A 25,843-nucleotide genomic window follows, 5' to 3' on the forward strand; every position below is an offset into this window, starting at 1 on the left:
ATGATGATGATGATGAATTTCACGATTTACAGTAACAGTTTCTCAATTTTCATTTAAACTCCTGTCAGTAGTGTGTCCACCTCTACACACAGACATGCTGCAAGAGTTTGTCATGATAATTAACAGCAGGATGGAGTAAGTCCATGTTGGCTTACTGCTGGCTGGTGGTAAATGGTAGAATTACTCAAATACTGCAATTCAGTACAGTTCTGACTGAATTCAGAAATTTCATTAGAAGCTACTTAATACTTCACTTTTCAGGGAAGTTTTTATTTTTTATTTTTGGTTGGCACTGTAGATTTACATTATTAAACTAAATATATAATCAATTATATGGATCATTAAAGGATGTAATAGATTACAATATGCATCAGTGTGAAGTTAGACAAACATTTACTCTTTTTTTTTTATCAGTAAAGTCATACATCAATAACATAATGAGAGGTGGTAGGTACAGTAACTAAATACATTAACTCAAATACTTGTAAAACAGAAATACCCAATTAAAGTACCTTTTATGCTGCTGAAAGTATTTGGCAGCTTTAGCTACTAGTCGTTCTTAATACAGAATATGATCAACCAACAATGTGTTAGTGTGGATTAACCACATGTGAGTACGTAACACGGTTAAAATCAGCCCCATCTTTACCAGCTACTGGTTTTTATCCACATCACTATAAGTAAATTAAACTAAATGCATGGATGGATTTTAGAAATGTATCAAGAGTTTCCTTCATAATTCCAAATTGTTTTCTGCTAAGTACAGTAGCTTATAGGATGCCTTTACTTTTGAATTTGCTTCTTTTGGTTCTAGTTTGGGTAGTACATGTAAATAAATACCATTTAACTTCCATATATTAAAATATGTCTCTACGTCTGAGAAACTCCTCCAGATGACATCAGTTGGAGGAACCTTCAGTTTCGATTATGTCATCTCTTCACGAACACTATGGAGTTGTAATCATGAACAACCCACTTTTCCAGAACTCCTCCATATGACATCATCTGAACTCCTAATGATGAAAGACTCCTTTGGTTGATGTCATTTGGAGGCGTTTTTCAACTAGAAGCAGATAAATATTTTAATATAGGGAAGTCAGAGGGGAGTTTGTTAGCATTAATGTACATTTTACACCCTAAGCTAAAGCCATACAAAGCAAGGGGAAAATTGGTTTAAGTTGCCACTGACTTCGCTATAATTTAAAAATGTCTCTGCTTCTAGCACCCGGAGAAGTTTTTCATCATTAAGAGTCCAGATGATGTCAAAAGCAGATTGACCATGATCCATAGTGCCAGATGAAATCACCTGAACTCAAGCGTCCTCCAAGTGATGTCATCTGGATGCATTTTTCAGCTAGACGTAGAGATATTTTGACATAGGGACGTACGTTCAATGGCATTTATGTGCCTGTCCTACTCAAACTAGAACCAAAAGAAGCAAATTCAAATTCAGTGAAGGCGTCCTTTACCTGCCCAGGTAAAATGCCGCTGGGTGAGAAGAACTGGAATTTAGCTAAAGTGGGATTATCTGGTAGTGACCTGGATAAATGGACGAATACTTTTCTATAAGTGTCCCCACTGCAGCCTGTCCACATCCAGTACAGACTGTTATGTAACTTCCCCCTGAATCATCTGTTTAAAGCTCGGAGGAACAGGGAGGCACTGGGTTGGAGGCTGTTGGGTTCTCGAGACAGAATCTTTCAATTTTGTGGGGACAGGGAGGCTGCGTGGGTGTTACTTTAAGGAGTAATGCGGAAGAACAGTTGAAAAAGTTTGGGTGTCCCTAAAATACTCTCACACCTCCCATTCCCGTCTCTCCCCGTGCATCCGTTGCGTAACACCGAGCTGTGCGTGTGTGTGTGTGTGTGTGTGTGTGTGCGCGTGTAGGTTCCTCTCCAGTGCTGCTGTTGCTGCTGTGGAGCCTTGGAGGAGGAGGAGGCGCTGGTCGTGTTATTGAGGGGCCCGGCGGTGCGAGTTGCGGTACAGGGGTGGGACTTAGTTCGTGCGCTGTGAGCTGCGCCTCGCACAGAAATGCCTCTGGCAGCAGCTTTCCAGACTCCAGCGAGCAGCGGCAGCAGCAGCAACAGACCTCAGAGCTGAAGACAAACACTCGTCCTCCTCTTCGTACCTCTGCTCCTCTTCCTCTTCCAACTGCTCCAGTCCGAAAAGCTTCCGGATGCGCTGAAACGGAGCGAGTGCGAACGCGGTTTCCCTCCCCGCCTCCACCCCCGTGATACACAGTCCGCACCGGTGTCATTGGATGGAGAGAGGTGCCTGAAGAAAGGAGAGCGGTGGAGTTGGTCTACTCCCCCCACCACCTCCTCCTCCTCCTCCTCCCTCCCTACTGCACCAAAAGAAAACTCCGGGTAAGAAATGCGTGCTCACTCAGGCCGTTTGGCCCCGTCGTCGCTGCGCTTCTCCGTGCGCTAACGTGCATTTTGGGACTTGCATGCGTCTTTTTCTCCGCTGCTTCTTTGTTGACAGTCAGGGGGAGAATTCAAAGCGTGGGAGGCATTAGCTGCGCTTGTGAATGCCCCTCAGCAGACGGGATGGCAGGCTTTTCCCTGGCGCGGCATTTCGGAGACAATTTCTTTTTAAGCAAAACACTGTCCTGCGTTTCAAGTCGGCCCGAACTAGGAGCAGGTTGTTGTCTCTGGGAGTGAATCGATGCTAACAGCAGCCTCGGTGGCTTCGGGGGTGCAGAGAATTGATGGCAAATGTCACACGGAGCAGCAGTAGCTGTCCGTTCAGCACCACTCTGCCCAACTCCAGCTCAAACATCGGCCTGAAAAAAACTTAGTGCAGCTTTAGGGGTTTGCAAAATTGAGTTTGCTGGGCAGTCGATCTCTGTGCCTTTTGTTAACTCGTGATGTTCTTCAAATCCAGGCTCGAAGATTGTGTGCCTACAGAATGTAAAAACCTTTCACAGCTGGGTGCAAAAGTTTGCATCCCCTTTTTTTCGGTCTAAGGGGATACAAAGCTGCCCCTAACACAATAACAGTGCCCCTTCAGCTGTTACCAATGTTTCCTCATCATTAAATGTGTCAGGGAGTGGAACATTGGTTCTTAATCAATGTGCATGAAATATCACGGTAATGAAAAAGGAAAAAAAAAAACAATCTTTCTTACTCTTTTTGCCGTTTCATAATAATGGGATGAAAACTTTTGCACCCAACTGTAGATAGACTGCCTTTAAATCTGTTTGTGTGCTTTGCTACTAACAACAAATTCTTTGCTGAAAATTTGCCCAAAAAAACCTTCTGTGGTTAATTTGACTTTAGCTTAATACAAGAAGCTGGCTGGTATTTTTTGTCTAAATGAAAAGCAAAATTAGCAAAGTTATGGACCAAAGCAAATCATTTTTGATGAAAAAAAGTGAGTCCTGATAAGGTACTGTCCATTCAAACCGCGGGCTCACACTCTGCCAGCAGGACAACTACTTATTACTTTTTAAATCATAAAATACTGCATAGTTCTAACTGCAGCTCCAAATTCATAATCCAAATGAATAATGACATCACTTTTTGATTAATTTGCTCACGACTCAGATATTGTGCATCCTGTGAAGTAGTAGCATGTAGACACTGCTTCATTTGGGACCTACATGTTAAAATGAGGCAGATAAAGCTCACTCAATACATCACAATATCTACGTGTGTGTGTGTGTGTGGGTGGGTGGTTAAATGCTTGTCTTGTGTCTTTGAGGTTGCCTGGTGTTTTCTTGCAGAGATTCTATGGATATCAGTTATGTATATCACTTGGAGCTATAGCCGTCTCATCCTTAACTATACTCCATGCAGCTCGAGTGTCTCTTGTCCTCTGTCCTCCTGAAGCCCCCCGTACTCATCAGCTCAGTACTCTTGCTGCGCTCTGCTTTTTTTTAAAAAGCAAAAGTTGTGTGCCGACTGCCTGGAAAGCTTTCAGCATTAATTAACAGCTCAAAGGTGTGAAGGAGAATTTCTGCCTCTCAAACGTGTGATTTTTTTTTCCAAAACTGAAGTACACTGAGAATCGAGAGGAGCACTTTGACTGTGTTTCCCACAGCTTTCCAGGGATGCTGGAGGTCTGTGTAAAGCAGCCTGGCAGTAGAGGGGTGTGTGTGTATTACTGAGACTCGCGCCTCTTCGCCGAGCTGAAATACGACCTGCTCAAAATTCAATTCCTCCACCAGCACTCGCAATCATCTCAGCCATTCGTTTAACACCTACTCTCTTTCTCACCCCCTGTCATGGGCTTTCCCAGCCCACACACACACACACAGCCATAACACACCACGTTTCCCTTACTGTGCCCCCATTGACCATTGCAGAAAAGCTTTATTACATTAAGAAAACTGAGAACACTTACAGTGGAGTAGATGAAAAATGCAGACAGGTGACTGGGTTCCACCTTCACACATTGTAGCACTGATACATTGATATTTCCAGAATAGGTCACGTGGAGTAGATTGTCTTGTTTGAGAGTGAATACCTGTGCTCAGAGCTGCCAAATGTAGCTACAGCTCACTTCTCAGAGATGCAGAATCATAAAATAAAGCAACTTAAGATGAATCATATTTACAATGTTGACATGTGAAAACTTTATCTGGAGTTAAACAGTATTGACAACATATAAAACTGGTCAACAGCTATGTTAGAAGAATATTTTACAAATTGGGAACTACACTTATTTGCTTTCTTGCTTATTTTTAACCACTTGCAGTAAACATGGAGCCAGTTAGATCATTTGTTTTTTATTAATCTGGATAGACAATAGACAACGACCATTGAATGACCTGCTATCATCCAAAGCCAGTGCTTGGATCAGTGTCTTGTTTGTAGGCTCAAATGGTTATGATATATAACTTCTACCGACTCGTACAATGAGTCAACACGGTTTATATCTCCGACCAGTTCAAATCTCAGTTTGACTTAAACATACAGGTCTGCAGGTTAGAAGTTTGGCTCATCCCATTTAATTTGGGGTTGCCGCATTGGTTGATTTAGCATACCGAACTAGAAATATGCGTCAAAATGTATGTTAATGCGGAGAGGCGCTGTCAAAGCTTCCTGTGACCCACACTCAATGAAGTGTTTGGCAGCAATGCAGAAATCTTCATTTATAAAAGGGAGGTTGACCCCTCTCACCAATCAGAGAATTTATTTATGTGGGTTTGGAGGTTAGCAGCTTTCGGAGCATCCTCATTTCGTCTAGTGCCTGTGAGGCACTGCACAGGTGGAGCAGGGAGAGGCAGAGATGGGAGGAACAGAGTAGATGGATTTCCTGTCTCGTGCTTCCACAAGCTTTCACATGCACACTGTGATTTAACCCATAAAGAAAGATGGAGGTTGAAAGTATAAATGGTGTGTTGCAATCCAAATACCTTTGGATCTGAATGCAGTTACTCAGTATGTACAATGTCACTACAGTAAAGCTGTGGCTCGGCTTCACGTCCGTACTCTTTGAGAATTTAGGCTTCCGCCCACTTCCACATCACCGAGAGTGAATGAACCCTTTTCTAAAACATTAAGTCAGGTCTGACAGATGCTTTTGCAGCACTAAGTGATTTCCCTGTCCTGTGAGGTTGTTAATCTTATAAATAGTAGGTATAATGAGTTTGTGGGGCGGTAGGGCAACGTTCACACAAGTCTTTGCTCTATAAGCCCAACATCAGCGCTGGAGAAGTAATGGAAAATCAGCAGCATGGAAAAAGTCCTTCCAGGTTTGGGAAGCACTCAGCAGCTCCTTTAATTGCCCTAATACTGTGGGTGCACTGGGACGCATCCACGTGTAAGGAACTGTGATCAAACTGATTGCTTAAAATATGTTCTCTCATCATTCTTCAGTCTAAATGAAGGCAAAAACTTTATTTAGCCAAATGAGTCTGCAGTTAATTCAACCAAACAAGCATTCTGTCTCCCTTTGTGTTTGGACTGCTTTAGCCCCTTTGGACGTTCTTGTTGTTTAATGTGCTTTACAGTGAAGTCAGCAGGCTTTTTCTCGTAAGCTCATCACAAACTGCAGAGAGAGAGAGAGAGAGAGAGAGAGAGAGAGAGAGCTTTTCTCTGTCTCTGCCAAAGACGGACAGAAAATATTTATCCTCCAGATTTTTGGAGACAAATCACACTCTAGTTGTTTAAGAAGCCCTCCACTGAATTATCAAAGTAGACACGGTGCAAACAATACTTCGCTCACTGTTGCACTCGCCTTCTCCATTTATTCCACTCTAGAAACACAATCTTATTTAAATCAGATTCAAGCCTTAGACAGTGCAAAATGAAATGAAGAGACTGCCAAGATGGGATCTTTTGTTCGGCCAATCTGTCCACTACATTTGATGGAAGATGAGTCGTGTTCTCACGAAATCACATTACCAGGCCAGTCAACCAGCAACATTTTGTTTTCAGCCACATCCGTTGGAGGCGCTAGGGAAGGTAGTGGGTCTGACATTCTGTGCAACACTTCTGACTGATTTGCCTCAACGGCTAAATGGATGAACTGCTATGCTAAAGTTTGTCGTCAGATGTGGGTTTGTGTCCTTTTCCTTTAGCAACAGCTGTTGTTTGCGTTTACTGCTATTCGGGGACGTTCAGCAGTAGTGGAAGTACAAAGTACATTTACTACAGGCTCCGTGCTTCACTACAACATTGAGGTACTTGTACTGTACTTGAGCACTTCCATGTTATCATCATTTTGAGGGGAAATGTTGTACTTTGAATCCACATACAGTAGGATTTCACTGACCTTTTTGTGACTGTTGCTGCCCAAAATGCCTGATTTCACAACAGCTTTTTCTAAAAAAAATTATGATGCACGTTCAAGGTCACACAGGATTCACGAGGCATTGGTTGAATTAATTGTTGAGATCGTAATATTGCAAATTAATGGCTGGATTGATTTATTTTACTGTAGTTACTTGCAGATACACTGTCTTAATTGCTAAATAAAGTATTCAGGTCATTTACTTATTCAAAATTAGCAACACTACTGTGTAGAAATACTCTGTAATATTACGTTTATTTCTGCTTACCTTTGAGTACCTTTTACGCAAGTCCTTGTGCACTTTTACTTAAATATTTTTGTATTTCTGCCACCTTTGATGCTTCAGGATGCTGACATGCATTAACCTGTAATATGTATAATGTTGTGTTTTTTTAAGTTTGTTTGCATAGCAAAGTATTCAGCTCAAGACAGGAAAGAGTGTTTTCTTCTCATTCACATTCTCTCTCTCTCTCACACACACACACACACACACACCGATGACAGCAGCTGCCATGCAAAGGTCAAGTCCCAGTCCCTAAACTTGGAGCAAGTTGGGGTTCGGTGTCTTGCCCAGGGACACTATGACGTGTAGCCAGGAGGGACTAGGAGTCGAACATCTGACTCTGTTGTCCATGGCCTTACCAACCGCGCTACAGCTCAAAGATGCACTGGCTGCCACGCGTTTAGAAGCTTTGAGTTCAGGCTCAGAGTGATTGACTTCATTGGCTGCAGCCTGCAGGTTTTTTTCTGCCTCAACTGGCGCCACTGCTGACATTTAAAAACCCGGCGCCGGCCGGTGCATTGCTACTTTTACCTGACCGTGCACCAAACGCAGCTGCCTGAACCAGAAAGTCAAAGTGTGAAGGGGAGCGACACACGTTCAGCTGTGCTGTCTGGCCACAGATGAGATGTTTCAGGCTGCAGCACACAGTGCAGCAGTAAAGCAGTTCATTTGATTATGAGTCACTGGGTGAGATTAAAAGCAAAGTTGATTCATTAGAAGCGTTAGAGGAGCAGATGATCTGTTGTTTTTTTTATTGTGTCATTTCTTCTTAACTCTCCTCAGATCGTTCTTTCTATTATCTCTTTGATTTGCTTCTCCTTTTATGTGACGGCTCCTCTATTCTTGAATTTGTCAACTCTTTTTTTTGGCTCCCTCTATGTTTGTGATCGGCATAAATAGGTTGCTCAGCTCTTATTGATAAGGCCTCTTTTAACATGCAGCTCCCATAGAGGGGGCTTCTTGTTTTCTGTTAGCAACAAACGGTGGTGGCTGTGTGGCATGTTTACATCCAGTGAGAAGAACATCCTGTGTCGGGTTTCCTGCGTTCATCTGAGCCGCTGAGGCCCGACTGTGGAGACAGAGGAGCTTGGTTTGAACGCAGCCGCCACAGTGTGTTTCATCCTTTTTAAGGTTGTTTGTCTTCTAAGTACTCATTCTTTGAACCACAGTATTATTTATTGCATTACCTAAAAAGTGAGAATAATATAATACAATTTTTATAAATATAAAAAATAATATAATACTACTAACTGCGCAGTATGAACAGTAATAAATTAGTTCAGAAGTTCCCAAATTAGCCTTTTCGTGTGTTTTAAAACTGACTTAAGAAACTTTAAATGGCAGTATCCCTCATGATGCCTGTTGCTGTCCATAACTGGCTGCATGACCATGTCCAGCAGCATTTGCTCAGTTTGAGGCATTGTCTGTTACAGCAGCTATGACTTTGCCAAATTGTCCTTCAGAATAATTTATCTATTCTCTCTGGTTTGATATTACTATAGGTGCACCTGCCTCTGAATCTTTTAGATTTGTCATTGCACAACGTGTCAACTGTTGATCTAGTTAAAAGGTGCAGCCAAAACAGCTGTTAGTGTTAGCTGTCCAGATGTGTCCAGATGTCCACAGTGTGGAAACGATGGTCATAATCTCAGTTTGCTTATTTGCCAGGGGCCAACATGGACTTGCTTGGATGCGCAGTGTTATTACTTATCTTGCCTAGGACAAAATCGAATCAAGTCTAAGTACAAAAAGTAATGCAGCAAGAGTTGGATAAGTAAATTAAATAATATTACTGTTTGCAAGTCGCAAACCAATGCATTGATCCCGTATAAAAAAGTAATGTTACTGCTCATGATATGAAACTAAATGTACAGTGAAACTTACTGTAGTAAAAACATTACTAGTGTTGAGAAAAACTCCACAGGTTATCAGACTATGATCTTTCACAGCGCTGATTTTCCCTTTTATGAGGATTTTTCCTTTGACAGCCTCATTACTGTTGTGGAAAATTACATTTCGCAAATTTCACAAGCTCTGATCCATTGCATTATTCACATGCCACTAAATGCTCATCACAACGTGTTTTTCCAGCTGACACTCTGACAAGATGCTCATTTCACGCATGTCTTGGTAATTAAAACATCCTTTAGGCAACCGCGCTCTGTGTGCACTGGAGGGAGACACTCTTCTCAGGCCTTGTGAGCAACATTTTCAGACACAGAATTCCTGCAGCAGTGGTGAGAGAAGTCTGAAGTAGGAGAATCCAGACCGTGTGGGCATAAAGACGGGACATCGGTGGAAACGCTTTTATGTATAATTTCACTTTGCCCTGCACAGCAATGTGTTAATGAGCTGTCAGCTGAAGAAAAGTGTCAAAACCAGGGGAGAAAATGGACGTGAGATAAATCAGGGACTGATAATTTCATGGAAATAAGGCATTACAGCTTAGGTTTAGATCATTGTGCTTTATGCTGCACTTCACTGGGTTTAATCACTGTATTCAAGACAAAATGTATATAAAAAAGTAGAACTGCAGAGTTAAAGATTGAACCTGTCTCGGTTCATTACACAAACTGTTGTTAAGCACATCACATCGCCTCCTCTATCACACAATGTGAGACACTTGTCCGGAGAGTCTTTCTGGTGGATGATGTCAGAAAAAATGGGCAAACGGGAGGGTTGACAAGCAGCAAATGTCACAGGTACATTACATTCTTCTCTGTCCAGAGGAGCATGTAGGGGAACCATCTTACGGCTGATAGAAGCTTCTCCGGTCTTTACGTCACTGACAATTCTGGCGTAGTGTCCTTTGTGTACAAGAACTTATACTTATATTTTCAGTTTCACATGACTCTCTGTGCTTTTAAGATTTGCGATCATTTCTTACCCGCGACACCATCCTCTCTGCGGTTGTCTGCAGACAGGTAATTCTCAGCCTTAACCCGCGCGATGATTTGTAGCTAACGACAATTTCTTTGCACAGAAACAAGACTCTCGTTGACCGAATTCTGGTTTGGTCTGGAGATCAATTACACACGTGGATGTGATCTATTGTAGAAAAGCATGTTCAATTCCTCTGACAGTTCTTCCTTTCTTTCTCCTAAAAGTGCTTCAATTCAGAAACCAGCAGATCAAAGACTGTGGGCCTCTTTGTTTTCTACTGTGTTTCTATTTTAAGCAAGCTGGACTCCACTGTTAGTATTCTGCCGCCCCACACCCACGCTGCCCCTTTGTTATTTCCTAAATTTGTCTTAAACGTTGTCTTCCTCAGCTGTCTGACTCCTTCTTTCCCTCCCCATCCTTGATTATCCCTCCCTTGCCTATTTTAGGCTAACTCTGACCCTCCTCTACGCTCATATGTTCGCTTAAGATGAGCTGAGCTGATCTGAGCTGTGCTGGGTCAATCAGAGTGGTGGTGGTGGGGGTGGGGTGGGGGGGTCAGTGATCAGTGCTTCCCTCCCTGCCAGAGATTCCCCATGCTTTGCTAATGGTCCATCAGCAGCTGTCAGCGGGGCCCTGCACTGCGTCAGCCAATTTAATTGGTCCGCATGGCTGTGGTCTGTAAAGCGCTCAGTAGAATTGAGTGAACGCCCACCCCACCCCCCCCATCTGCCCTCCACATGCACTCACCCCAACCTATATCATTAGTGTAATGCTCCTGTTTCCCTCGAGCTCCTGAGATATGGGGAGATTCCAAAAAAGTGTGGGGGGAGGAGGAGGAATGAGTCACACACAGACAACCATTTTTTGTTGTTTGTTTGTATTTTGTTTCTAGATGAAGAGAGAGAGAAAACAATTTTCTCCTTTGTCTTTAAAAAGATTTTTCATAAGAGCCATTAATATTGATTAGATTCTTTGTTCACTGTAAACTAAACAAATCAAGCTCTCTGACAGGAAAACACCAGATTTACGGACACTAGTTTAATTGCGTTGTTTTGTTCTTGCAAGCCGCTGACAGACAGTGTGGTGTATGTCGCGAACTTTGTTGTTGGACAAGGCAACTAACCATGTGCAGCTGAAAGGTGAAAGTGTGGAGGTTTCCATTCCAACAAATGGCCTCAGTATGATTTCACTGATGGGTTATCCTCTGTCCTAGAAATGTTACAGTGTACTCTAACCTGTTATGCACTCAGGTTGTTGTGCCTCTGTGTCCTCTGTTCATGTATCTTGAACCCAGCGGTGGATGTCAGGAGCCGTCAGGGTCTCAGGCAGCAGGCGTGTTTGCTCTGATTTATGTTCAAGGTAAAGATTCAGATTGAGAGGTGATGCGGGCCCTTATTTAACAGTCTAACTTGTTCCTTCAGTTCCCTCGTATCCAACGTTTGGCATTCAAAGTCACTTTTTTTTTTTGTTGTGTTTTTGCAGGCTGGCTGCAGCACCATGTCCTTGGCTCAAAGTGGGGATATATCAAGCTACCATCTGAGTGGTGAGTGGACAGCAGTGTTTCCACTGTATTCTTTTCTCTGATCTTTTCTGCAGGAGTGTCCCCGTGCGGCTGAATGCTTGACAGCTGTGTAAATGTGTATTTTTATCTCAGTATCAGGCTACGAGAAGGGCCGGAGGGCGTCTGTGGGTTTTTGCTCAGTGATGTGCATTTATGTGTCTGTTCTGTTCGACGGCTGATCTCACGTTTTAACTGAAGCTTTCCGACGCCTCGGGCCGTCAGTGTTACAAAACATTTAAACGCACCCTGTGTTTGGCTTATCTGTCGTGGTGCAAAGTGAAGGTAAAGCTGTCAAACCCTCCTACAGATGCAATTCATCTTGAGAAAGAAGAGAAAGGACTGCAGGCTCCCATTAATCCTGAGAGATGCCATGGCGTGCAGAGTGACACTTCAGACACTTTTTCAGATTTTTCCGATTTTCTTTCAAGCTGTTCAAGTACATAAAACGTTATTCTTCCTGTCTCCCCAAGTCACAACTCTCTGTTAAATGACAGCGCTTGAAACAGCAGCTGACTATTCTGTGAGCTTGTAAAGTCTCCTACTGGCCCTAAGATGAAAAGTTTGTCCTGTTTGTTCTTTGCTCTTCCAGGTGGGATCAAACTCTCTCTTTAAAGGGATTAAATCGAAATGTGTTTTGCGTGTCTGTTTCAGTGGTGCGTAACCCACCCGGATGGGAGGTGGGGATCTACCTGGTTGGGTTCTTTGTGCTGCTGGGAGTCGCTGGGCTCAACATCTGGAAGCTGTGGAAATCGGGAACCTTCCCCACGCCGTCGCCTTTCCCTAACTTTGACTATCGATATCTGGAGGAAAAATATGGAACCTCCTTCTCAGAAGTTAGACAAAAGGTACATTTCCTGCTACTACTACTAATATAACAATATAAAATTCCTAAGAGAGTTTTTGTACGATTGTTAAATTAACTAGCTTTGTATGGAGGTGAGTCTGCTGATTGTTCTCCAAGATCACCCCCTACTCACAATATTGTACACTTTATAGTGTGTTCACCATTTTACAGTAGTGTCCGAATGTTGAGTGTATAAATCTGTCCACTATATAATGCATCGTGACAACGATAGTTATGTGTCTGAAATGTCCATTAACGTCTCACTATGGAGTGAACTACTTGGTGTACATCGTATAGGATTAAGGAATGAGTGAGTAGGGGGTGATGTCGAGTGATGGATTATGATTGTTTAATATTGTAATACTAACTTAGAATACGATTCTGATTGATTATATTTTGGGTCCTTTTATATATGATAAGTTCAAACCCAAAGCAACTTTACTACAACAAAAGTCAGCAGGAGAGTTTCCGCTTGACATCTTGTTTGTGATGTTGCCTCGTTCTGAGAGTTGTTTGGTGGGTATAATTTTTTTTAATGAAAGGAATCATAGTCAAAACTAGGGGGCTTTTTATTTGATTTGAGTTAAAGCACCTGTGATGTTTTTGCTTTTGCTGTTAATCAAGTGACCAAATAAAAGCAGTCATTCAATGCAGTAAATCTATAGCTAATTCTCACTCAAATGTTCAGCTTTGTGTTTGCCTGTCTGTGTCTGGTTCCCCCTCACTGGTCTCAAAGGATTGTTTTCAGTCACAGTGGGCAGTTGTTGTCAGTGAAAAAGCTCTCAAATCTATCTGCAGACCACCTGCTTACAGCTGATGGTGTTAGAAACCAGCAGCTAAAGCACCAGATATTTCCCTCCGGCCTTTATAGACACTAAAGACAGAGCTGAAAGACACATTTAGGAGCACAGCTGGTAATCAGTGGTAATAATAATGTAGAGCTGCATCTGTTCCTTCATTGAAAAACAAGGTGAACTCTGCTTGCTCCAATACTACGATACCACAATTTAGGTAGTGTCCTTTGACATCTCAATAGCTTCCTTTTTTATCCCCCCTCTGTAGAGAGCAGCTGCCAATAACCACAGGCGGACCTCCACGACCTCCAGCCGCAAGCCCAGCCTGGCCCTTGGGGACACCCCAGATTGCTTCAGGGACCTGGGCCACTTGGAGCTGATGAGCCGGGAGCTGGATCCAATTGGCATCGCCCAGCTCAACCGGTCCATCTCCACCGACTCGCTGAGCTCCATCTCCTCCATCGCCAACAACTTCGGCCACGACTACACGGTCGGCCAACTGGAGGTGACGCTCGAGTTTGAGCCGTCCAGGCAACAGGGCCAGGGGGCGGGAATGCTCCACATCACTCTACACCAGGGTAAAGACCTGCTGGAGAAGGAGGAGGGAGACTTCCCCAGCTGCTTCATCCGAGTCTCCCTGGGGCCCGAGGAGCTTAATGTGGGAGTCACAAGAGTAAGCACATTGTTTTGTGTTTTTGTGCTTAAGTCTTCAAAATTATAAAAGGAAGTGGCATGATACAGTTCGCCTCAGCGTGTGGAGCAAAAACGTGACATAATCACGGTAACTTGTAGCTTGTCTAGAGCTTTCAGTCTCATCTCATTGTTTGACCAAGATGCACATTGAGATTTATTTACAGCCAAGTAAACAGTCAACTGTACATGTAGGATTAATGAATTATTAATTATGGTGATTCAAAGCAACTGCTGAAATGTTTGTTAAAGGAACATGTCTCCCAGTGGATCTGTGTGTTTGGCTGATGTGTGTAACCCCCTAACCCTAACGCACAGAGGTCTACGGCACAGATGATATAATAATCCCAGTTATTTTGTTATGGTGAGAAACTCCATAATGTAAACATGGTATCTTTGAAGGGAGACTAATATATCTGATACAGTGCACGTTTAATTAGGGCTGCAACTTTTTTGATTAAGGTTAGAACTAATTAATCGTTTTTATTTTCTTTAAAATATCAAATAGTAGTAAACAAGACTCTGTGTGTGTATGAATCTATAATGTTGGAATTTTGAGATGTTTTATTCTGGACCAAAATGCTAGACAGACACTGTTATTGCTAAAAAGGAATCAAATTGATTATTTTGTCACACTGCAAGTCCACAACTCTGAGGCCTCACATTTAGAGTGATTAAATACTCAAATACCCATTTTTGAGAAGCATGAACAAACAACTGCTTGGCATTTGAAAAATGTCTATAGCAAACTCCATCACAGCAGTCACCAGCTGACACTGTGGTGGATGCTTCGTGCAAAGAAAATGCCAGTTTTTCAGTGTTTCAAATGCAATCATTAAAGAATAAAGAGGCCATTCATCCTCCACCGTTGTACAAAAAGTGAACGGGAGGCTTTCAACATTACTGCTAGTAGACTACTAACGAAGCTGAGACTCCAGATGCAGGGAGAAAAATGAAAGAAGTTGCTTCTCAGATAGGTAATTAGCAGTGAGGCAGCAAAGACTGAAGACAGGCAAAAAGAGGGAAGATAAAAGTCGCTCCTGATGCTGTGGGAGAGCAGCAGAGTCTGAAGCTTTCTTTCCATGGTGCAGCTCTGCTCACTTCATCTGTGTTCACGAGTTTTTAGACAAAGACAGTGATACGTCCCATGGGGCGAGAGCCTTGATCCTGCAGCTTGACATGCCAATCCTTCCCTGTCTGACTGAGCCCATTTCATTTGCTTGAGTGGACCCCGCCCCCCCCCAGGAGCTGGATGCAGTCCTGGAGGCTGAGAGAACATACAGTGCCTTGTAAAAGTATTCATACCTCTTGAACTTTTTCACATTTTGTCACGTTACAACCACAAATGTTTATGAATGTGCTTTGAGCTAAACCATTCTATTGTAGCTCTGGTTGTATGTTTAGGGTTGTTGTCCTGTTGGAGGTGAACCTCCTCACCAGTCTCAAGTATTTTGCAGATGCTAACAGGTTTTCTTCTAAATAAAAACATCTCCACAACATGATGCTGCCACCACCATGTTTCACGGTGGGGATGGTGCATTCAGGGTGATGTGCAGTGTTAGGTTTCTGCCACACAAAGTGTTTTGCATTTAGGCCAAAAAGTTCAATTTTGCTCTCATCTGACCAGAGCTCCTTCTTCTACATGCTTGCTGTGTCCCCCCTTAGGTCTTTCTTTCCACAATGGCTTTCTTCTTACTACACCTCCATAAAGGCCAGATTTGTGGAGTGCATGACTAATAGCTATTGATTCTCCCACCTGAGCTGTGGATCTCTGCAGCTCCTCCAGAGTTACCATGGGCCTCATGGCTGCTTCTCTGATAAATGCTTTTTTTACTTTTTTCTTTTTCTTTTGCTTTTTCTTTTGCTAATACAACTGCAAGGGGACACAAGCCAGTGTCTTCTTTGCCAGTCCCAAGTCTGGATAAATGCAGATTGTTGTGTCAGGAAGAGCATCTGAGGTAAAACACATGCCAAATTAAACATGCGAATCATGACTTTCACACCGCAAATGACTCCCATACCGGATCAGTCAGGGCCCGAGCTAACAACGACCGCCACCGGTGCTGTTAACCTACAGGGTTAACAGGACCTGGTTTGTTCTAACATGGGTCAGATAGGAAGAGAAATGGAGCAGGAGTTATCCTGAAAGAGGAGTTTGTGAGGAACATTCTAGAGGTGAAAAGAGTATCAGACAGATTGATGAGACTGAAGCTGGAAATTGAAGGCGTGATGTTCAATGTTGTTAGTGGTTATGCCCCACAGGTAGGATGTGAGTTAGAAGAGAAGGAGAAATTCTGGAGTGAGTTAGATGAAGTGATGCAGAGCATCCCCAGAGGTGAGAGAGTGGTCATTGGTGCAGATTTTAATGGACATGTAGGTGAAGGGAAGAGAGATGATGATGATGTGATGGGCAGGTTTGGATTTCAGGACAGGAACACAGAAGGAAAGATGGTGGTAGACTTTGCAAAGAGGATGGAAATGGCTGTAGTGAACACTTTCTTCCAGAAGAGGCAGGAACATAGGGTGACATACAAGAGCGGAGGTAGAAGCACTCAGGTGGACGACATCTTGTGTAGACTCAGGCAGAGCAGACAACGAAGTGGTGGAAGTTGAAAAAGGAAGAATGTCGTGTAGTTTTCAGGGAGGAAGTTCAGAGACAAATAGGACTGAAGAGAGTAGACAGGAGGACAGGGAGATGCAGCAAAGGCCAAACAAAGAGCATATGAGGACTTGTATGTTAGGTTGGACACTAAAGAGGGAGAGGTGGATTTGTACAGGTTGGTGAGACAAAGAGACAGAGATGGGAAAGATGTGCAGCAGGTTAGTGTGATTAAAGATAAGGATGGAAATGTATTGACAGGTGCCAGGAGTGTGATGGGAAGATGGAAGGAGAACTTTGAAGAGTTGATGAACGAGGAAAATGAAAGGGAACGAAGAGTAGAAGAGGTGACTGGTGTGGAGCAGGAAGTAGCAAAGATTAGTAAGAGTGAAGTGAGGAGGACATTGAAGAGGATGAAGAGCAGAAAGGCAGTTGGTCCTGATGACATACCTGTGGAGGTATGGAAGTGTCTAGGAAAGGTGGCAGTAGAGTTTCTGACTAGTTTGTTTAACAAGATCTTGGAGAGTGAGAGGATCCCACGAGGACTGGAGGAGAAGTGTACTGGTACCAATTTTTAAGAACAAGGGAGATGTGCAGAGCTGTGGCAACTACAGAGGAATAAAGCTGATGAGTTAAACAATGGAGTTGTGGGGAAGAGTAGTGGAAGCTCGGCTAAGGGCAGAGGTGAGTATTTGTGAGCAGCAATATGGTTTCATGCCTAGAAAGAGTCCAACAGATGCAGTATTTGCTTTGAGGATGCTGATGGAGAAGTGCAGAGAGGGTCATAGGGAGTTGCATTGTGTCTTCGTAGATTTAGAAAAAGCGTATGACAGGGTGCCGAGAGAGGAGCTGTGGTATTGTATGAGGACGTCTGGAGTGTCAGAGAAGTATGTTAGAGTGGTGCAGGACATGTATGAGAGCTGTAAGACCGTGCTGAGGTGGACTGTAGGTGTGACAGAGGAGTTCAAGGTGGAGGTGGTCAGAGGAGAGATGGAGGCACATGATTCGCTGTGGTGACCCCTGAAAGTGAACAGCCCAAAGGAAAAGAAGACTTTTTACTTTGAATATTTGATTACAAGTGTTTCATAAAAGCTTGAATTTAATGCAAAGGGGCGTTTCTGACAGGAAAAGAACAGGGCTACATTCCTCCATCTGCTGCACCTGCCACTTGCCTTCTGCTCTTAGCTCGACGCTGCCAGAAAATGTACTAGTTCCTGCCTGGCTGTGAGTCATCGCGCCTCGTGTGACTGTGGCTTTGTACACTTTGTGCAGCTGACAGAGCCGCGACACGCGGATTCATTAGAGCTGCCTGTTAATGGAGGACGTTTTTGTGTTGTATTAATGTGTTCAGTCCGGGTGTAATGATAATAATGGAAGCGGCCACTGATGCGGCGGCTTTAGTGGCTCCCTGTTCTATGTGGAGGAGCGGGGAAGACCGGAGGAAATGCTGAGATCAGCTCCCTGTGCCTCTCTGTTGTCCTGTGCTTTCTCTCCTCTCATTTTCCGGCCTCTCTGTTCCGCCGTCACAGTTTTTGCTTTGCCCATGACCTGTGTGTTACGGCCTCTTCTCTTTTTTCATTTTCCTTTCATATCTTTTCGCTGCTTTGTTCTGCCTCTAATAACGTGTATGCCTCTCTTTCTTTTATTGCCTCATTTCCCCCCCACAGATCACTATTGTTTTCCCCCCAACAATAAGCCTAACAGTGCACGCAGACAGTTTCATATTGTGGACGGAGGGCCGGCTTGTGTGCTGTGCTTTCAGAGAGATATCACCTGCTTTGGAGGCTTCTATGTACTGTACATATTTGCACAGCAGCAGAGGGGCCTTTTCTGGATTCTTTAGGTGTTGGATGATTGTGATGCCATTTGGCTTTTTTTCTATTTAATCCAATCCAAGGTCGGCCTCACAGGCTGATTCATAGCCGCTGCGCTCGGAATTCGAAACCATATTATGCTTCACAGATTTGTTATAATGCTCATTATCAGTAACCTAAACAGAATGTGCTTTAATTCTGTTTTTTGTTTGAAACAGAAAGCTGCTGTTTATTTAACGTGTTGTTGGCAGAAACCGTTGTTGTCTTATTCCACACTCGGACTATTATTAAATCCATGCTTTTCTGCACATTTACTAGTTGCCTGGTAACTTCTGGTGGCTTTGCAAAGCCTCGTCTCAGCACGTGATGCAGCATGTGATGGCTTGGAATCAGCATTGGTCACTGTGAGTGTAGCAGCCGAGCCCCTCAGACTGATCTAAAGTAGTCATGGTGTGCTCTGCTGGCGAGGCCAAACTGCCTTCAGGTTGAATTTTTCATTGTAAACGCTGTTTAGAGCTGCCAAGAAAGGAAAATAAATGGTGACTAGTAATCTGAGTCCCCTCGGTTCTGAGGATGGCTGATGAAAACGCACACAGAAAAAAGGTTTTGTGCCCTGCAGATGATGCTGCTGACATTTTATTTTATTACCTAAAAAGCTGTAGCTTCCAGCAGTAGCAGAGTGAAGTAATGTCGCACCTCCTATTCTTACTGGATTCTTATGCAAACAGCAAATGTTTCCATGTAACGTAGAAAGGCAAACATAATATTCCTGCTCTGCAGTGTCTTCTACGTTTTGTTGGAGCTTTGAACATTCTCGTAGCCAAACATCAACGTTATTTTCTCGATTTGTACGACATAATTTTGGCCTTAGTTGCCAGGATTCACAGATATTAGATATTATATATTAGCAGAGATTATATACAAAAACAAAATCCTGTTTTTTGGGATAATTTCACACCATTGTTCATAATATTTGAGTCGCTTTGCATCTTTTTGCGGTTTATTTTACAGCTCTTAGTGGCAATTATGTGCTTTATGTGAGCTGTAACTTCAGGGGCTCGGGCCCATAGGCGCCTTGCAACAATGAGAAGCTCAAAGAAATATTAATCTACCAGAATTCCTTGATTTGCCAGCAGGCTGAGCCTCATTCAAAATGGTTTTAGAAGCAAATATCTCTGCACCACTGTCAATACTGTTCAAAGAGTCTGTGTCACCTGAAGCCTTGAATGCACCGTTCCACATTTGGTGAAGTGTTGGAGCATGTTTCTATATAAAAATGTGAAAAAAATTGTTTCACATTTTCACACTTTCCGTGCAATTAAGAGGCACCTGTACTTTAGTGGAGTATTACTGAGCAAATAAATCTACTCTATCTGCATGGATACAGACAGCAGAGGTAAGGAATATATTACTGTAGGTTTTAGTTTTACTTTGGACCAAGTGCTGCGGCAGCTTGTCCTTTTTAAACTGTGTGCTGGAATTGAAACTCTGATAGATCTTCACTTTCTCCTGTTGAAAAGTTAGCTGATAAAAAAAGTTAGAAGAAAACCTGCTTCGTTCTAGATCTGTATCAGGTGCTAATGGTTTTAGGGGAAATAGCTTTAGACGGAAAAAGAATGAATGCACAGGGATCCATTCTGTCTATGTGAACCAGAGCTTTTTCCACAGTTGAGTGAGTTATCATCTAACAAATAGAAAGTGTTTGCTCCTTTTGTGCTTCACAGCGTGACTGTGAGGTCAAGTGAGTCAGTGAGCAGATGGAGAATGTAGCAGATATTTCAGCCAACATCACCACATCTTTTCTTAGAAAGCTAACGACTCTACCAACTAAACAAAGTTAAATTATTTTTGAAGCTTGTGTAACCAGCCCAGATACCCTCTCCAGCATCAACAACATCACCAACTGCTGCTCTCCTCCTGCATTTCAACTGTCCTCTGTCTCCCACAGGTCCAGACAAATGCATTCACTGTGATTTTTGACGAGCGCTTCTCCGTCCCCATGGACATGTCCACTCTGGATGAGCACAGCCTGCGTTTCGCTGCCTTCGGTATTGACACCGATGAGAGGAACATCAGCGCAGGGGTTGCAGAGCTCAAGCTGTCGGACCTGGATTTGACCATGAGACCATTCAATGCCTGGCTCTATCTTCAAGATGTCAATAAGGTGAATCACACTACAGACATGTTTCAGAAGTCACAACTTGATATGCTATAGAAGAAACACAAAAAAGAAAAACTATAATAAACTCTAAAGTTTGATTTCAGGCACATCACTACTATTTGCTGCTACAGCAAAGTCTATACAAACATGTACTGTATGTAAACTAGCTAAATACTTCCTGTGTAAAAAAACCTGTGCATAGGCTCCTGATACCCTCTGCTGGATGTTCAGCCAAACTACATGTTACACTCATTAAATCACAAAGTTGAGTGGATTTTATTCAGAAAATGTAATGCAAAACATAATAACCATTAAAACATGGTGAGAAGTGAAGTTCGTTACATTAGAAACATTCACCACAACATTAAAACCACCAAGTATTATATGGTTTTCATGTACAGTAACTAATAAACGCTGATGTTTCACTAATCGCCTGTCAGCACATAAAGTGTATTACAAAGTAAATCCACCTTTAACAACAGTGATCTTTGACCCTTCTGTGTTATTCATTATGTCAATGTTTTGCCATAATTACCAGAATCAGTATTGTTTAAAATACAATATTATGTCAATGGATTTTAGGTAAAGTGGAGATAATCTGCTTAGTGCCAATACATGCACAGTTTGTGTACTTCTACTGCCCCTAAGAAATACTCATACATATTGAATGCTGTAATACTTCAGTTATTTATAATCAATTAACACACTGGGTATTTTCAAAGTATATTATATCACATTATTTAAATCCGCATCAAATTATTTCTATTTTCTTATTGTTTAAGTAGAAGTAAATAGCAACTAATGCCAAACACGGTGAGGCCCTCGGTCCATTAAACCAATTAAACTCTAGTCTGACACTTTTTATACAGGATTCACGCACTGCCCTAACCGTGAATCACTAAAGTTATATCTGAATGTCAAAAAGCTTAAGCAAAAGGTAGAAGGTTTACACACTAAAATTCACAAAAAGATGCTGACTGGGCATAAAAACCTTTTTATTCTTTTTCCCAGTTATGAAGGAAGAATAAAATATTAAAATATATTCAAATCTGTTTTAATCTAATTGAGCATTAAGTATTGAATAATACTGCATGTCTGCCAATCACACGCCACTTGAAAATTTGTTTCCTATTTTAATATGGAACTTTTCAATTTGTGGTTGATCTCAACAAAGCTCTCTGATTTAAAGATGAGTCTCTTAAAAAATTAATTTAAATCCATCCCGGTGGTAGGAGCTCTGATTGGCCTGACACACACACACACACACACACACACACACACACACACACACACACAGCAACAGCAGGTACGATGACAGAAGTCCAACTCCTCTCTGTCTGAGCATCGTCCAGTGCGGCACACGTCCTGTTTAATGTTTAATGCAGTGTTTTGCTTTGACTCCGCAGGCTGTGGATGCGGTTGGGGAGATCCTGTTGTCTCTCAGCTACTTGCCAACGGCCGAACGCCTCACTGTGGTCGTGGCCAAGTGCAAGAACCTGGTGTGGACCAACAGCAAGAACACTGCAGGTCAGAGGGAAATTTATTTGTTTGCTGTAGTGTGTGTTTGTGTTGTATTTGTGAAGTTGAGTATTTGTGACTTACCTTAATGTCTCTCCCTGCCATAAAATCGATTTTGTCTAAAATAACTCAAACTTGAGAATGTTTAATAACTCAATAATAACAGAGCCATAATGCCAACTCCCAAAAGTTACATTATCTTTATTCAGAAAGGCAGATTAGACATAAGTGACTGGAACATAACTTTAAATGACATTAAAGGCCACCTACTGATATGATGTGCACAACATGCAAAGGTCACTGCATGTGAGTGTGTACGTGCGTAAGCTACATACTAAAGTCCGGAAACACAACTGTAATCTCACTGTAATCTTGGTTGTCATTGTCAGATCCATTTGTCAAAGTTTATCTCCTGCAAGACGGCAGGAAGATCAGCAAAAAGAAGACTTCCACCAAAAGGGACGACACGAACCCCATCTTCAATGAAGCAATGATATTCTCAGTGCCGTCCATTGTCCTGCAGGTGACCCTTTCTTAAATCCCAATCTAGTAGCTCCATCATCGATGTTCACATTATTAAAGCAGAAATAACATAAAGAGGCACAGTGCATACACAGTTCCAGTAAACAGGTGTGTACACAGTGCCTCCTTGTGGGTTTTTAACAGTCATGCCTCTCAGGGCTCATTTTATTGTGCTCTATTATGAAACCGATACAGGAACAAGAGTCCTCCTAGATAAATAAAGATTACGTAAGTACAAATACCTAAACACTAAAACAAATGTTAAAATCAGTTTGGTTTTCAGGTATTCGGTCATAAAGCCAAGTTCAGGAAAAATAAAAATTCTGACCTAGGTGACTTTCTTGGTCATAATTTCTTTGAAAATCATTCAAGGTTGTACCCAGTGCCATGATGACATGATGATCCACTAAGCTAAACATCTACCATCAACATAACTAAGACAACACCATAAAGGTTTATGAAGTGCTTGGATCAGTCTATAAAAGATTTTAAAGCCTAAAAATGCCCCTGCTCTCACCCTTCTGGCTGTTCAGAGGATGAGCGAAACAGGAGTAAAATTAAATGTGAGTGAAAGGTGATGAGCTTAAAATGATAAAAGCAATAAAAGTAGCAAATGTTGTTATTACACGTGATCTGGCTGCTGTAAACCAGATCCTGTCTCATGCTGACATGGCAGGTTGTGCAACCTTGTTTGCAGGAACTTTCCCTGAGGGTGACTGTGGCCGAGGCCACAGACGACGGTCGGGGCGAGAACCTGGGTCACGTGATCATTGGCCCCGAGGCCAGCGGGATGGGGATCACCCACTGGAACCAGATGCTGGCCACGCTGAGAAAGCCTGTGTCCATGTGGCACCCCCTGCGCAGGATCTAGTCCTCTCTGCCCTCACACAGGCCGTACCTGGCCTGTCTCAAGTAAAACGCTCGCTTCCTTTATGTTCCTCTGAGAGTCGGCCCTTGTTTGATGCAATGCTAAGATCTGTTATGGTGAGATGAGAGTTTACATTGTGGGCCACAAGAGGTTACTGTGTGTGTGTGTGTGTGTGTGTGTGTGTGTGTGTGTGTGTGTGTGTGTGTGTGTGTGTGTGTGTGTGTTGGGACACTGCTAAGGGGAGGAATCAGTAAAGTCAGTGTTTGACCCTGACCTGGATCAATTATTTGCTTAATCATTTGGCTTCATTCTGATGGGTTTAAGAAATAGTCCAGGTCCCAAACTACCCAAACCACATAGATACATACCCACCTACGTCCTCCCTAAATTAACAAGTTGGACTGAATCCACAAAGAAAGACAAAAAAAAAAAAAAACGACGTGTGCATATTTGTTCACTTCTCAAAGTCTTTATCAAAAATTCCCGTTTGGACTTTGTGGTGAGTTGTAATTAGGAACAGGAGGTAACCTCCACCCTCTGCATGGTGCCTACTCTGTCTGTAGCCTGTTATAGCTGTTGAGAGGACGGCCGACTGGATGGAGGTGGTGGATTCGATTTTCTTCCGGGAAAACACTCATTTGTCTTTTGGAGCCAGTCATCGATTGCATATACTCAAATGATTTTGTAGCGGTTTTAGAGACGAGCGGACTTAGCTCTCTTTGCTTGTGTAATCTGCTAAAAGTGAGACAAATAATAGAGGTTTTGGTATGTTCAATGTATTGTGCTTTTGAAAATAAAATAAAGAGAAAAAATTCCAGGTAAACTTATCCAGGTGATATAATTGTAATTTGTAGCAGTTGTTACAGGGTGGTTGACTCAGCTGTAATCAGCATATAAAGATCATGTTACATTCTTCTATTTTTAACCATAATGAGTGTGTGTGTGTGTGAGTGTGAGTAGAAGAATAGAAGTTGCATAAGCATATTTTAAGATGTAAATACTCTACCACACTCTCCTTATTGTCATTTTCTTTCTCTAGATTCTGGAAATCCTGTTTTTCATAGTTTTACACTTTAATAAATATCACACTCCCACGGCTCTAAATTCTCAGCGTGTGACGCTCGTGTGTGTGTGATAGATGAGTGTCACAGAGCTACTTTAACCCTCTGGATAGCTTCTAACTCTGTTTTTACAACCTAGCATGATCTTTGTTTGTCTTTGATTGTCTTACTTAAGAAACAGACTAAAGTTCAATTTTTTTCAGGGCCCAGCCAGATTATTTTGGACTCCTTGTACCTAGACAAGCGTGTGAGGATTCGCGAAATACTTTGGGCCGTTGTGCGAGTGTTGTAAACAACTCTACGGAGTTAGGAACTGTCACCATGCTCTGCTTCACAGGGTATCCAGACACTTAGCTCTGCGACTTGAATCCACGCAGTTCGTGAGAGGCACAGGCTGCGGCTACCTAACACCTACGTCGTTGCTGATAAGTGAATTATTATTAAAACACCTCTGGGAAATGAGCTTGTGATGTAAAGTGTGCTAAACCCTTGAAATAGGTTAATAGTTCCTTTTATGTTCCAGGAATCACCTTGATATTCTAAATTCACCTGTAATAAGATACCTGTCACACTCGTTTTAGCTTTTGTTGCTAAGACGCCTGCATATACGCCTCGTTAGAGCCTCCCTGGTTGAAACCAAGTAGAGCCAGTGTGCAGCTTGAAGTGTTAATGGTAATTTTGCTCAAACAAATTTTTTCAAAGTTTTTGTCTTAGAATCTTTTAAAAGGACAGAATGTCAGGGTGGCTCCTTATTTGTCTGAGATATTCTCTACAACATTGTGCAATAGTGCTGTTTTGTTGTAACTTTAGGACGTGAACTACCATGTGAAATATCTATAACTCTAAAAACCGTCTTTTCTCTGGACTTTGTGATTGTTTTGCTTTTTTCAAACAGATCCTAATCGTCACTTTTGGTCAACTTCTGAACGCATTCCTCACTTCACTTTGAAAATCAGTGGGAAAACCACACACGTGTGGACATATGATAGAAAATATTTACTACTGTGCCAAATAATAAAGCAATATTTTCATTTACAATCAGCATTTGCATTCGATTCAACAAACCTGTAGCCAACATTCAGTCATGCATGAAGTTATTTAGCACTTGATGTGAATGTGCCTCAAGAATACAGCGTATTGTGTGAATGCTGTTTGAAATAAAAGCAATTCAACAGTAACAGTTTGACCTTTTGTTTATCATGTGGGGATTATGTGGCATTAAAGTGATCCGAGTGAAGGGAAAGAGCGATGTCTCGTGCTCTCCTCATTGTCGAGCACCACAAAAGTTTTCTTTAACACTGAGGAAGTGTAGACTGGAATCTATCCTTAGTATTGAGGATTGCTGGAATATAATTATAAATATTGTGTGAAACCATGGTAGTTTGGTGAGCATTACAGCTCTCAGAGCTAAACTATAGCACAGCAGCAGCTGTATAAAGCACAGGAATGGCATGCGAGTGTGCTAGATTAAATGTTCTGTACGGGAACATTAGTTTGAAAGCAT

The 25,843-nt window shown here is 42.4% G+C and overlaps 1 protein-coding gene across 3 annotated transcripts; it reads left to right on the forward strand.

Moving 5' to 3' along the window:
• Window positions 1–1,863: 1,863 nt before the first annotated feature.
• On the forward strand, window positions 1,864–25,377 carry syt12 (synaptotagmin XII). 3 transcript variants are annotated; one of them, XM_067500433.1, is made up of 9 exons: window positions 1,864–2,366; window positions 11,202–11,266; window positions 11,390–11,450; window positions 12,120–12,313; window positions 13,375–13,779; window positions 20,158–20,373; window positions 21,777–21,897; window positions 22,278–22,411; window positions 23,108–25,377. In XM_067500433.1, exons 2-9 carry the CDS (start codon window positions 11,258–11,260, stop codon window positions 23,279–23,281), a joined length of 1,314 nt encoding a protein of 437 aa, XP_067356534.1. In that variant the 5' UTR covers window positions 1,864–2,366; window positions 11,202–11,257; the 3' UTR covers window positions 23,282–25,377. The 3 variants fall into 3 exon arrangements, with proteins under 3 accessions (XP_067356534.1, XP_067356535.1, XP_067356537.1); XM_067500434.1 differs by lacking the exon at window positions 11,202–11,266 and having other exon boundaries at window positions 1,867–2,366; XM_067500436.1 differs by lacking the exons at window positions 11,202–11,266; window positions 11,390–11,450 and having other exon boundaries at window positions 1,867–2,366.
• Window positions 25,378–25,843: the final 466 nt, after the last annotated feature.

This window comes from Channa argus, chromosome 4, assembly GCF_033026475.1.
Source record: "Channa argus isolate prfri chromosome 4, Channa argus male v1.0, whole genome shotgun sequence".
In the NCBI taxonomy this organism is placed as follows: domain Eukaryota; kingdom Metazoa; phylum Chordata; class Actinopteri; order Anabantiformes; family Channidae; genus Channa; species Channa argus.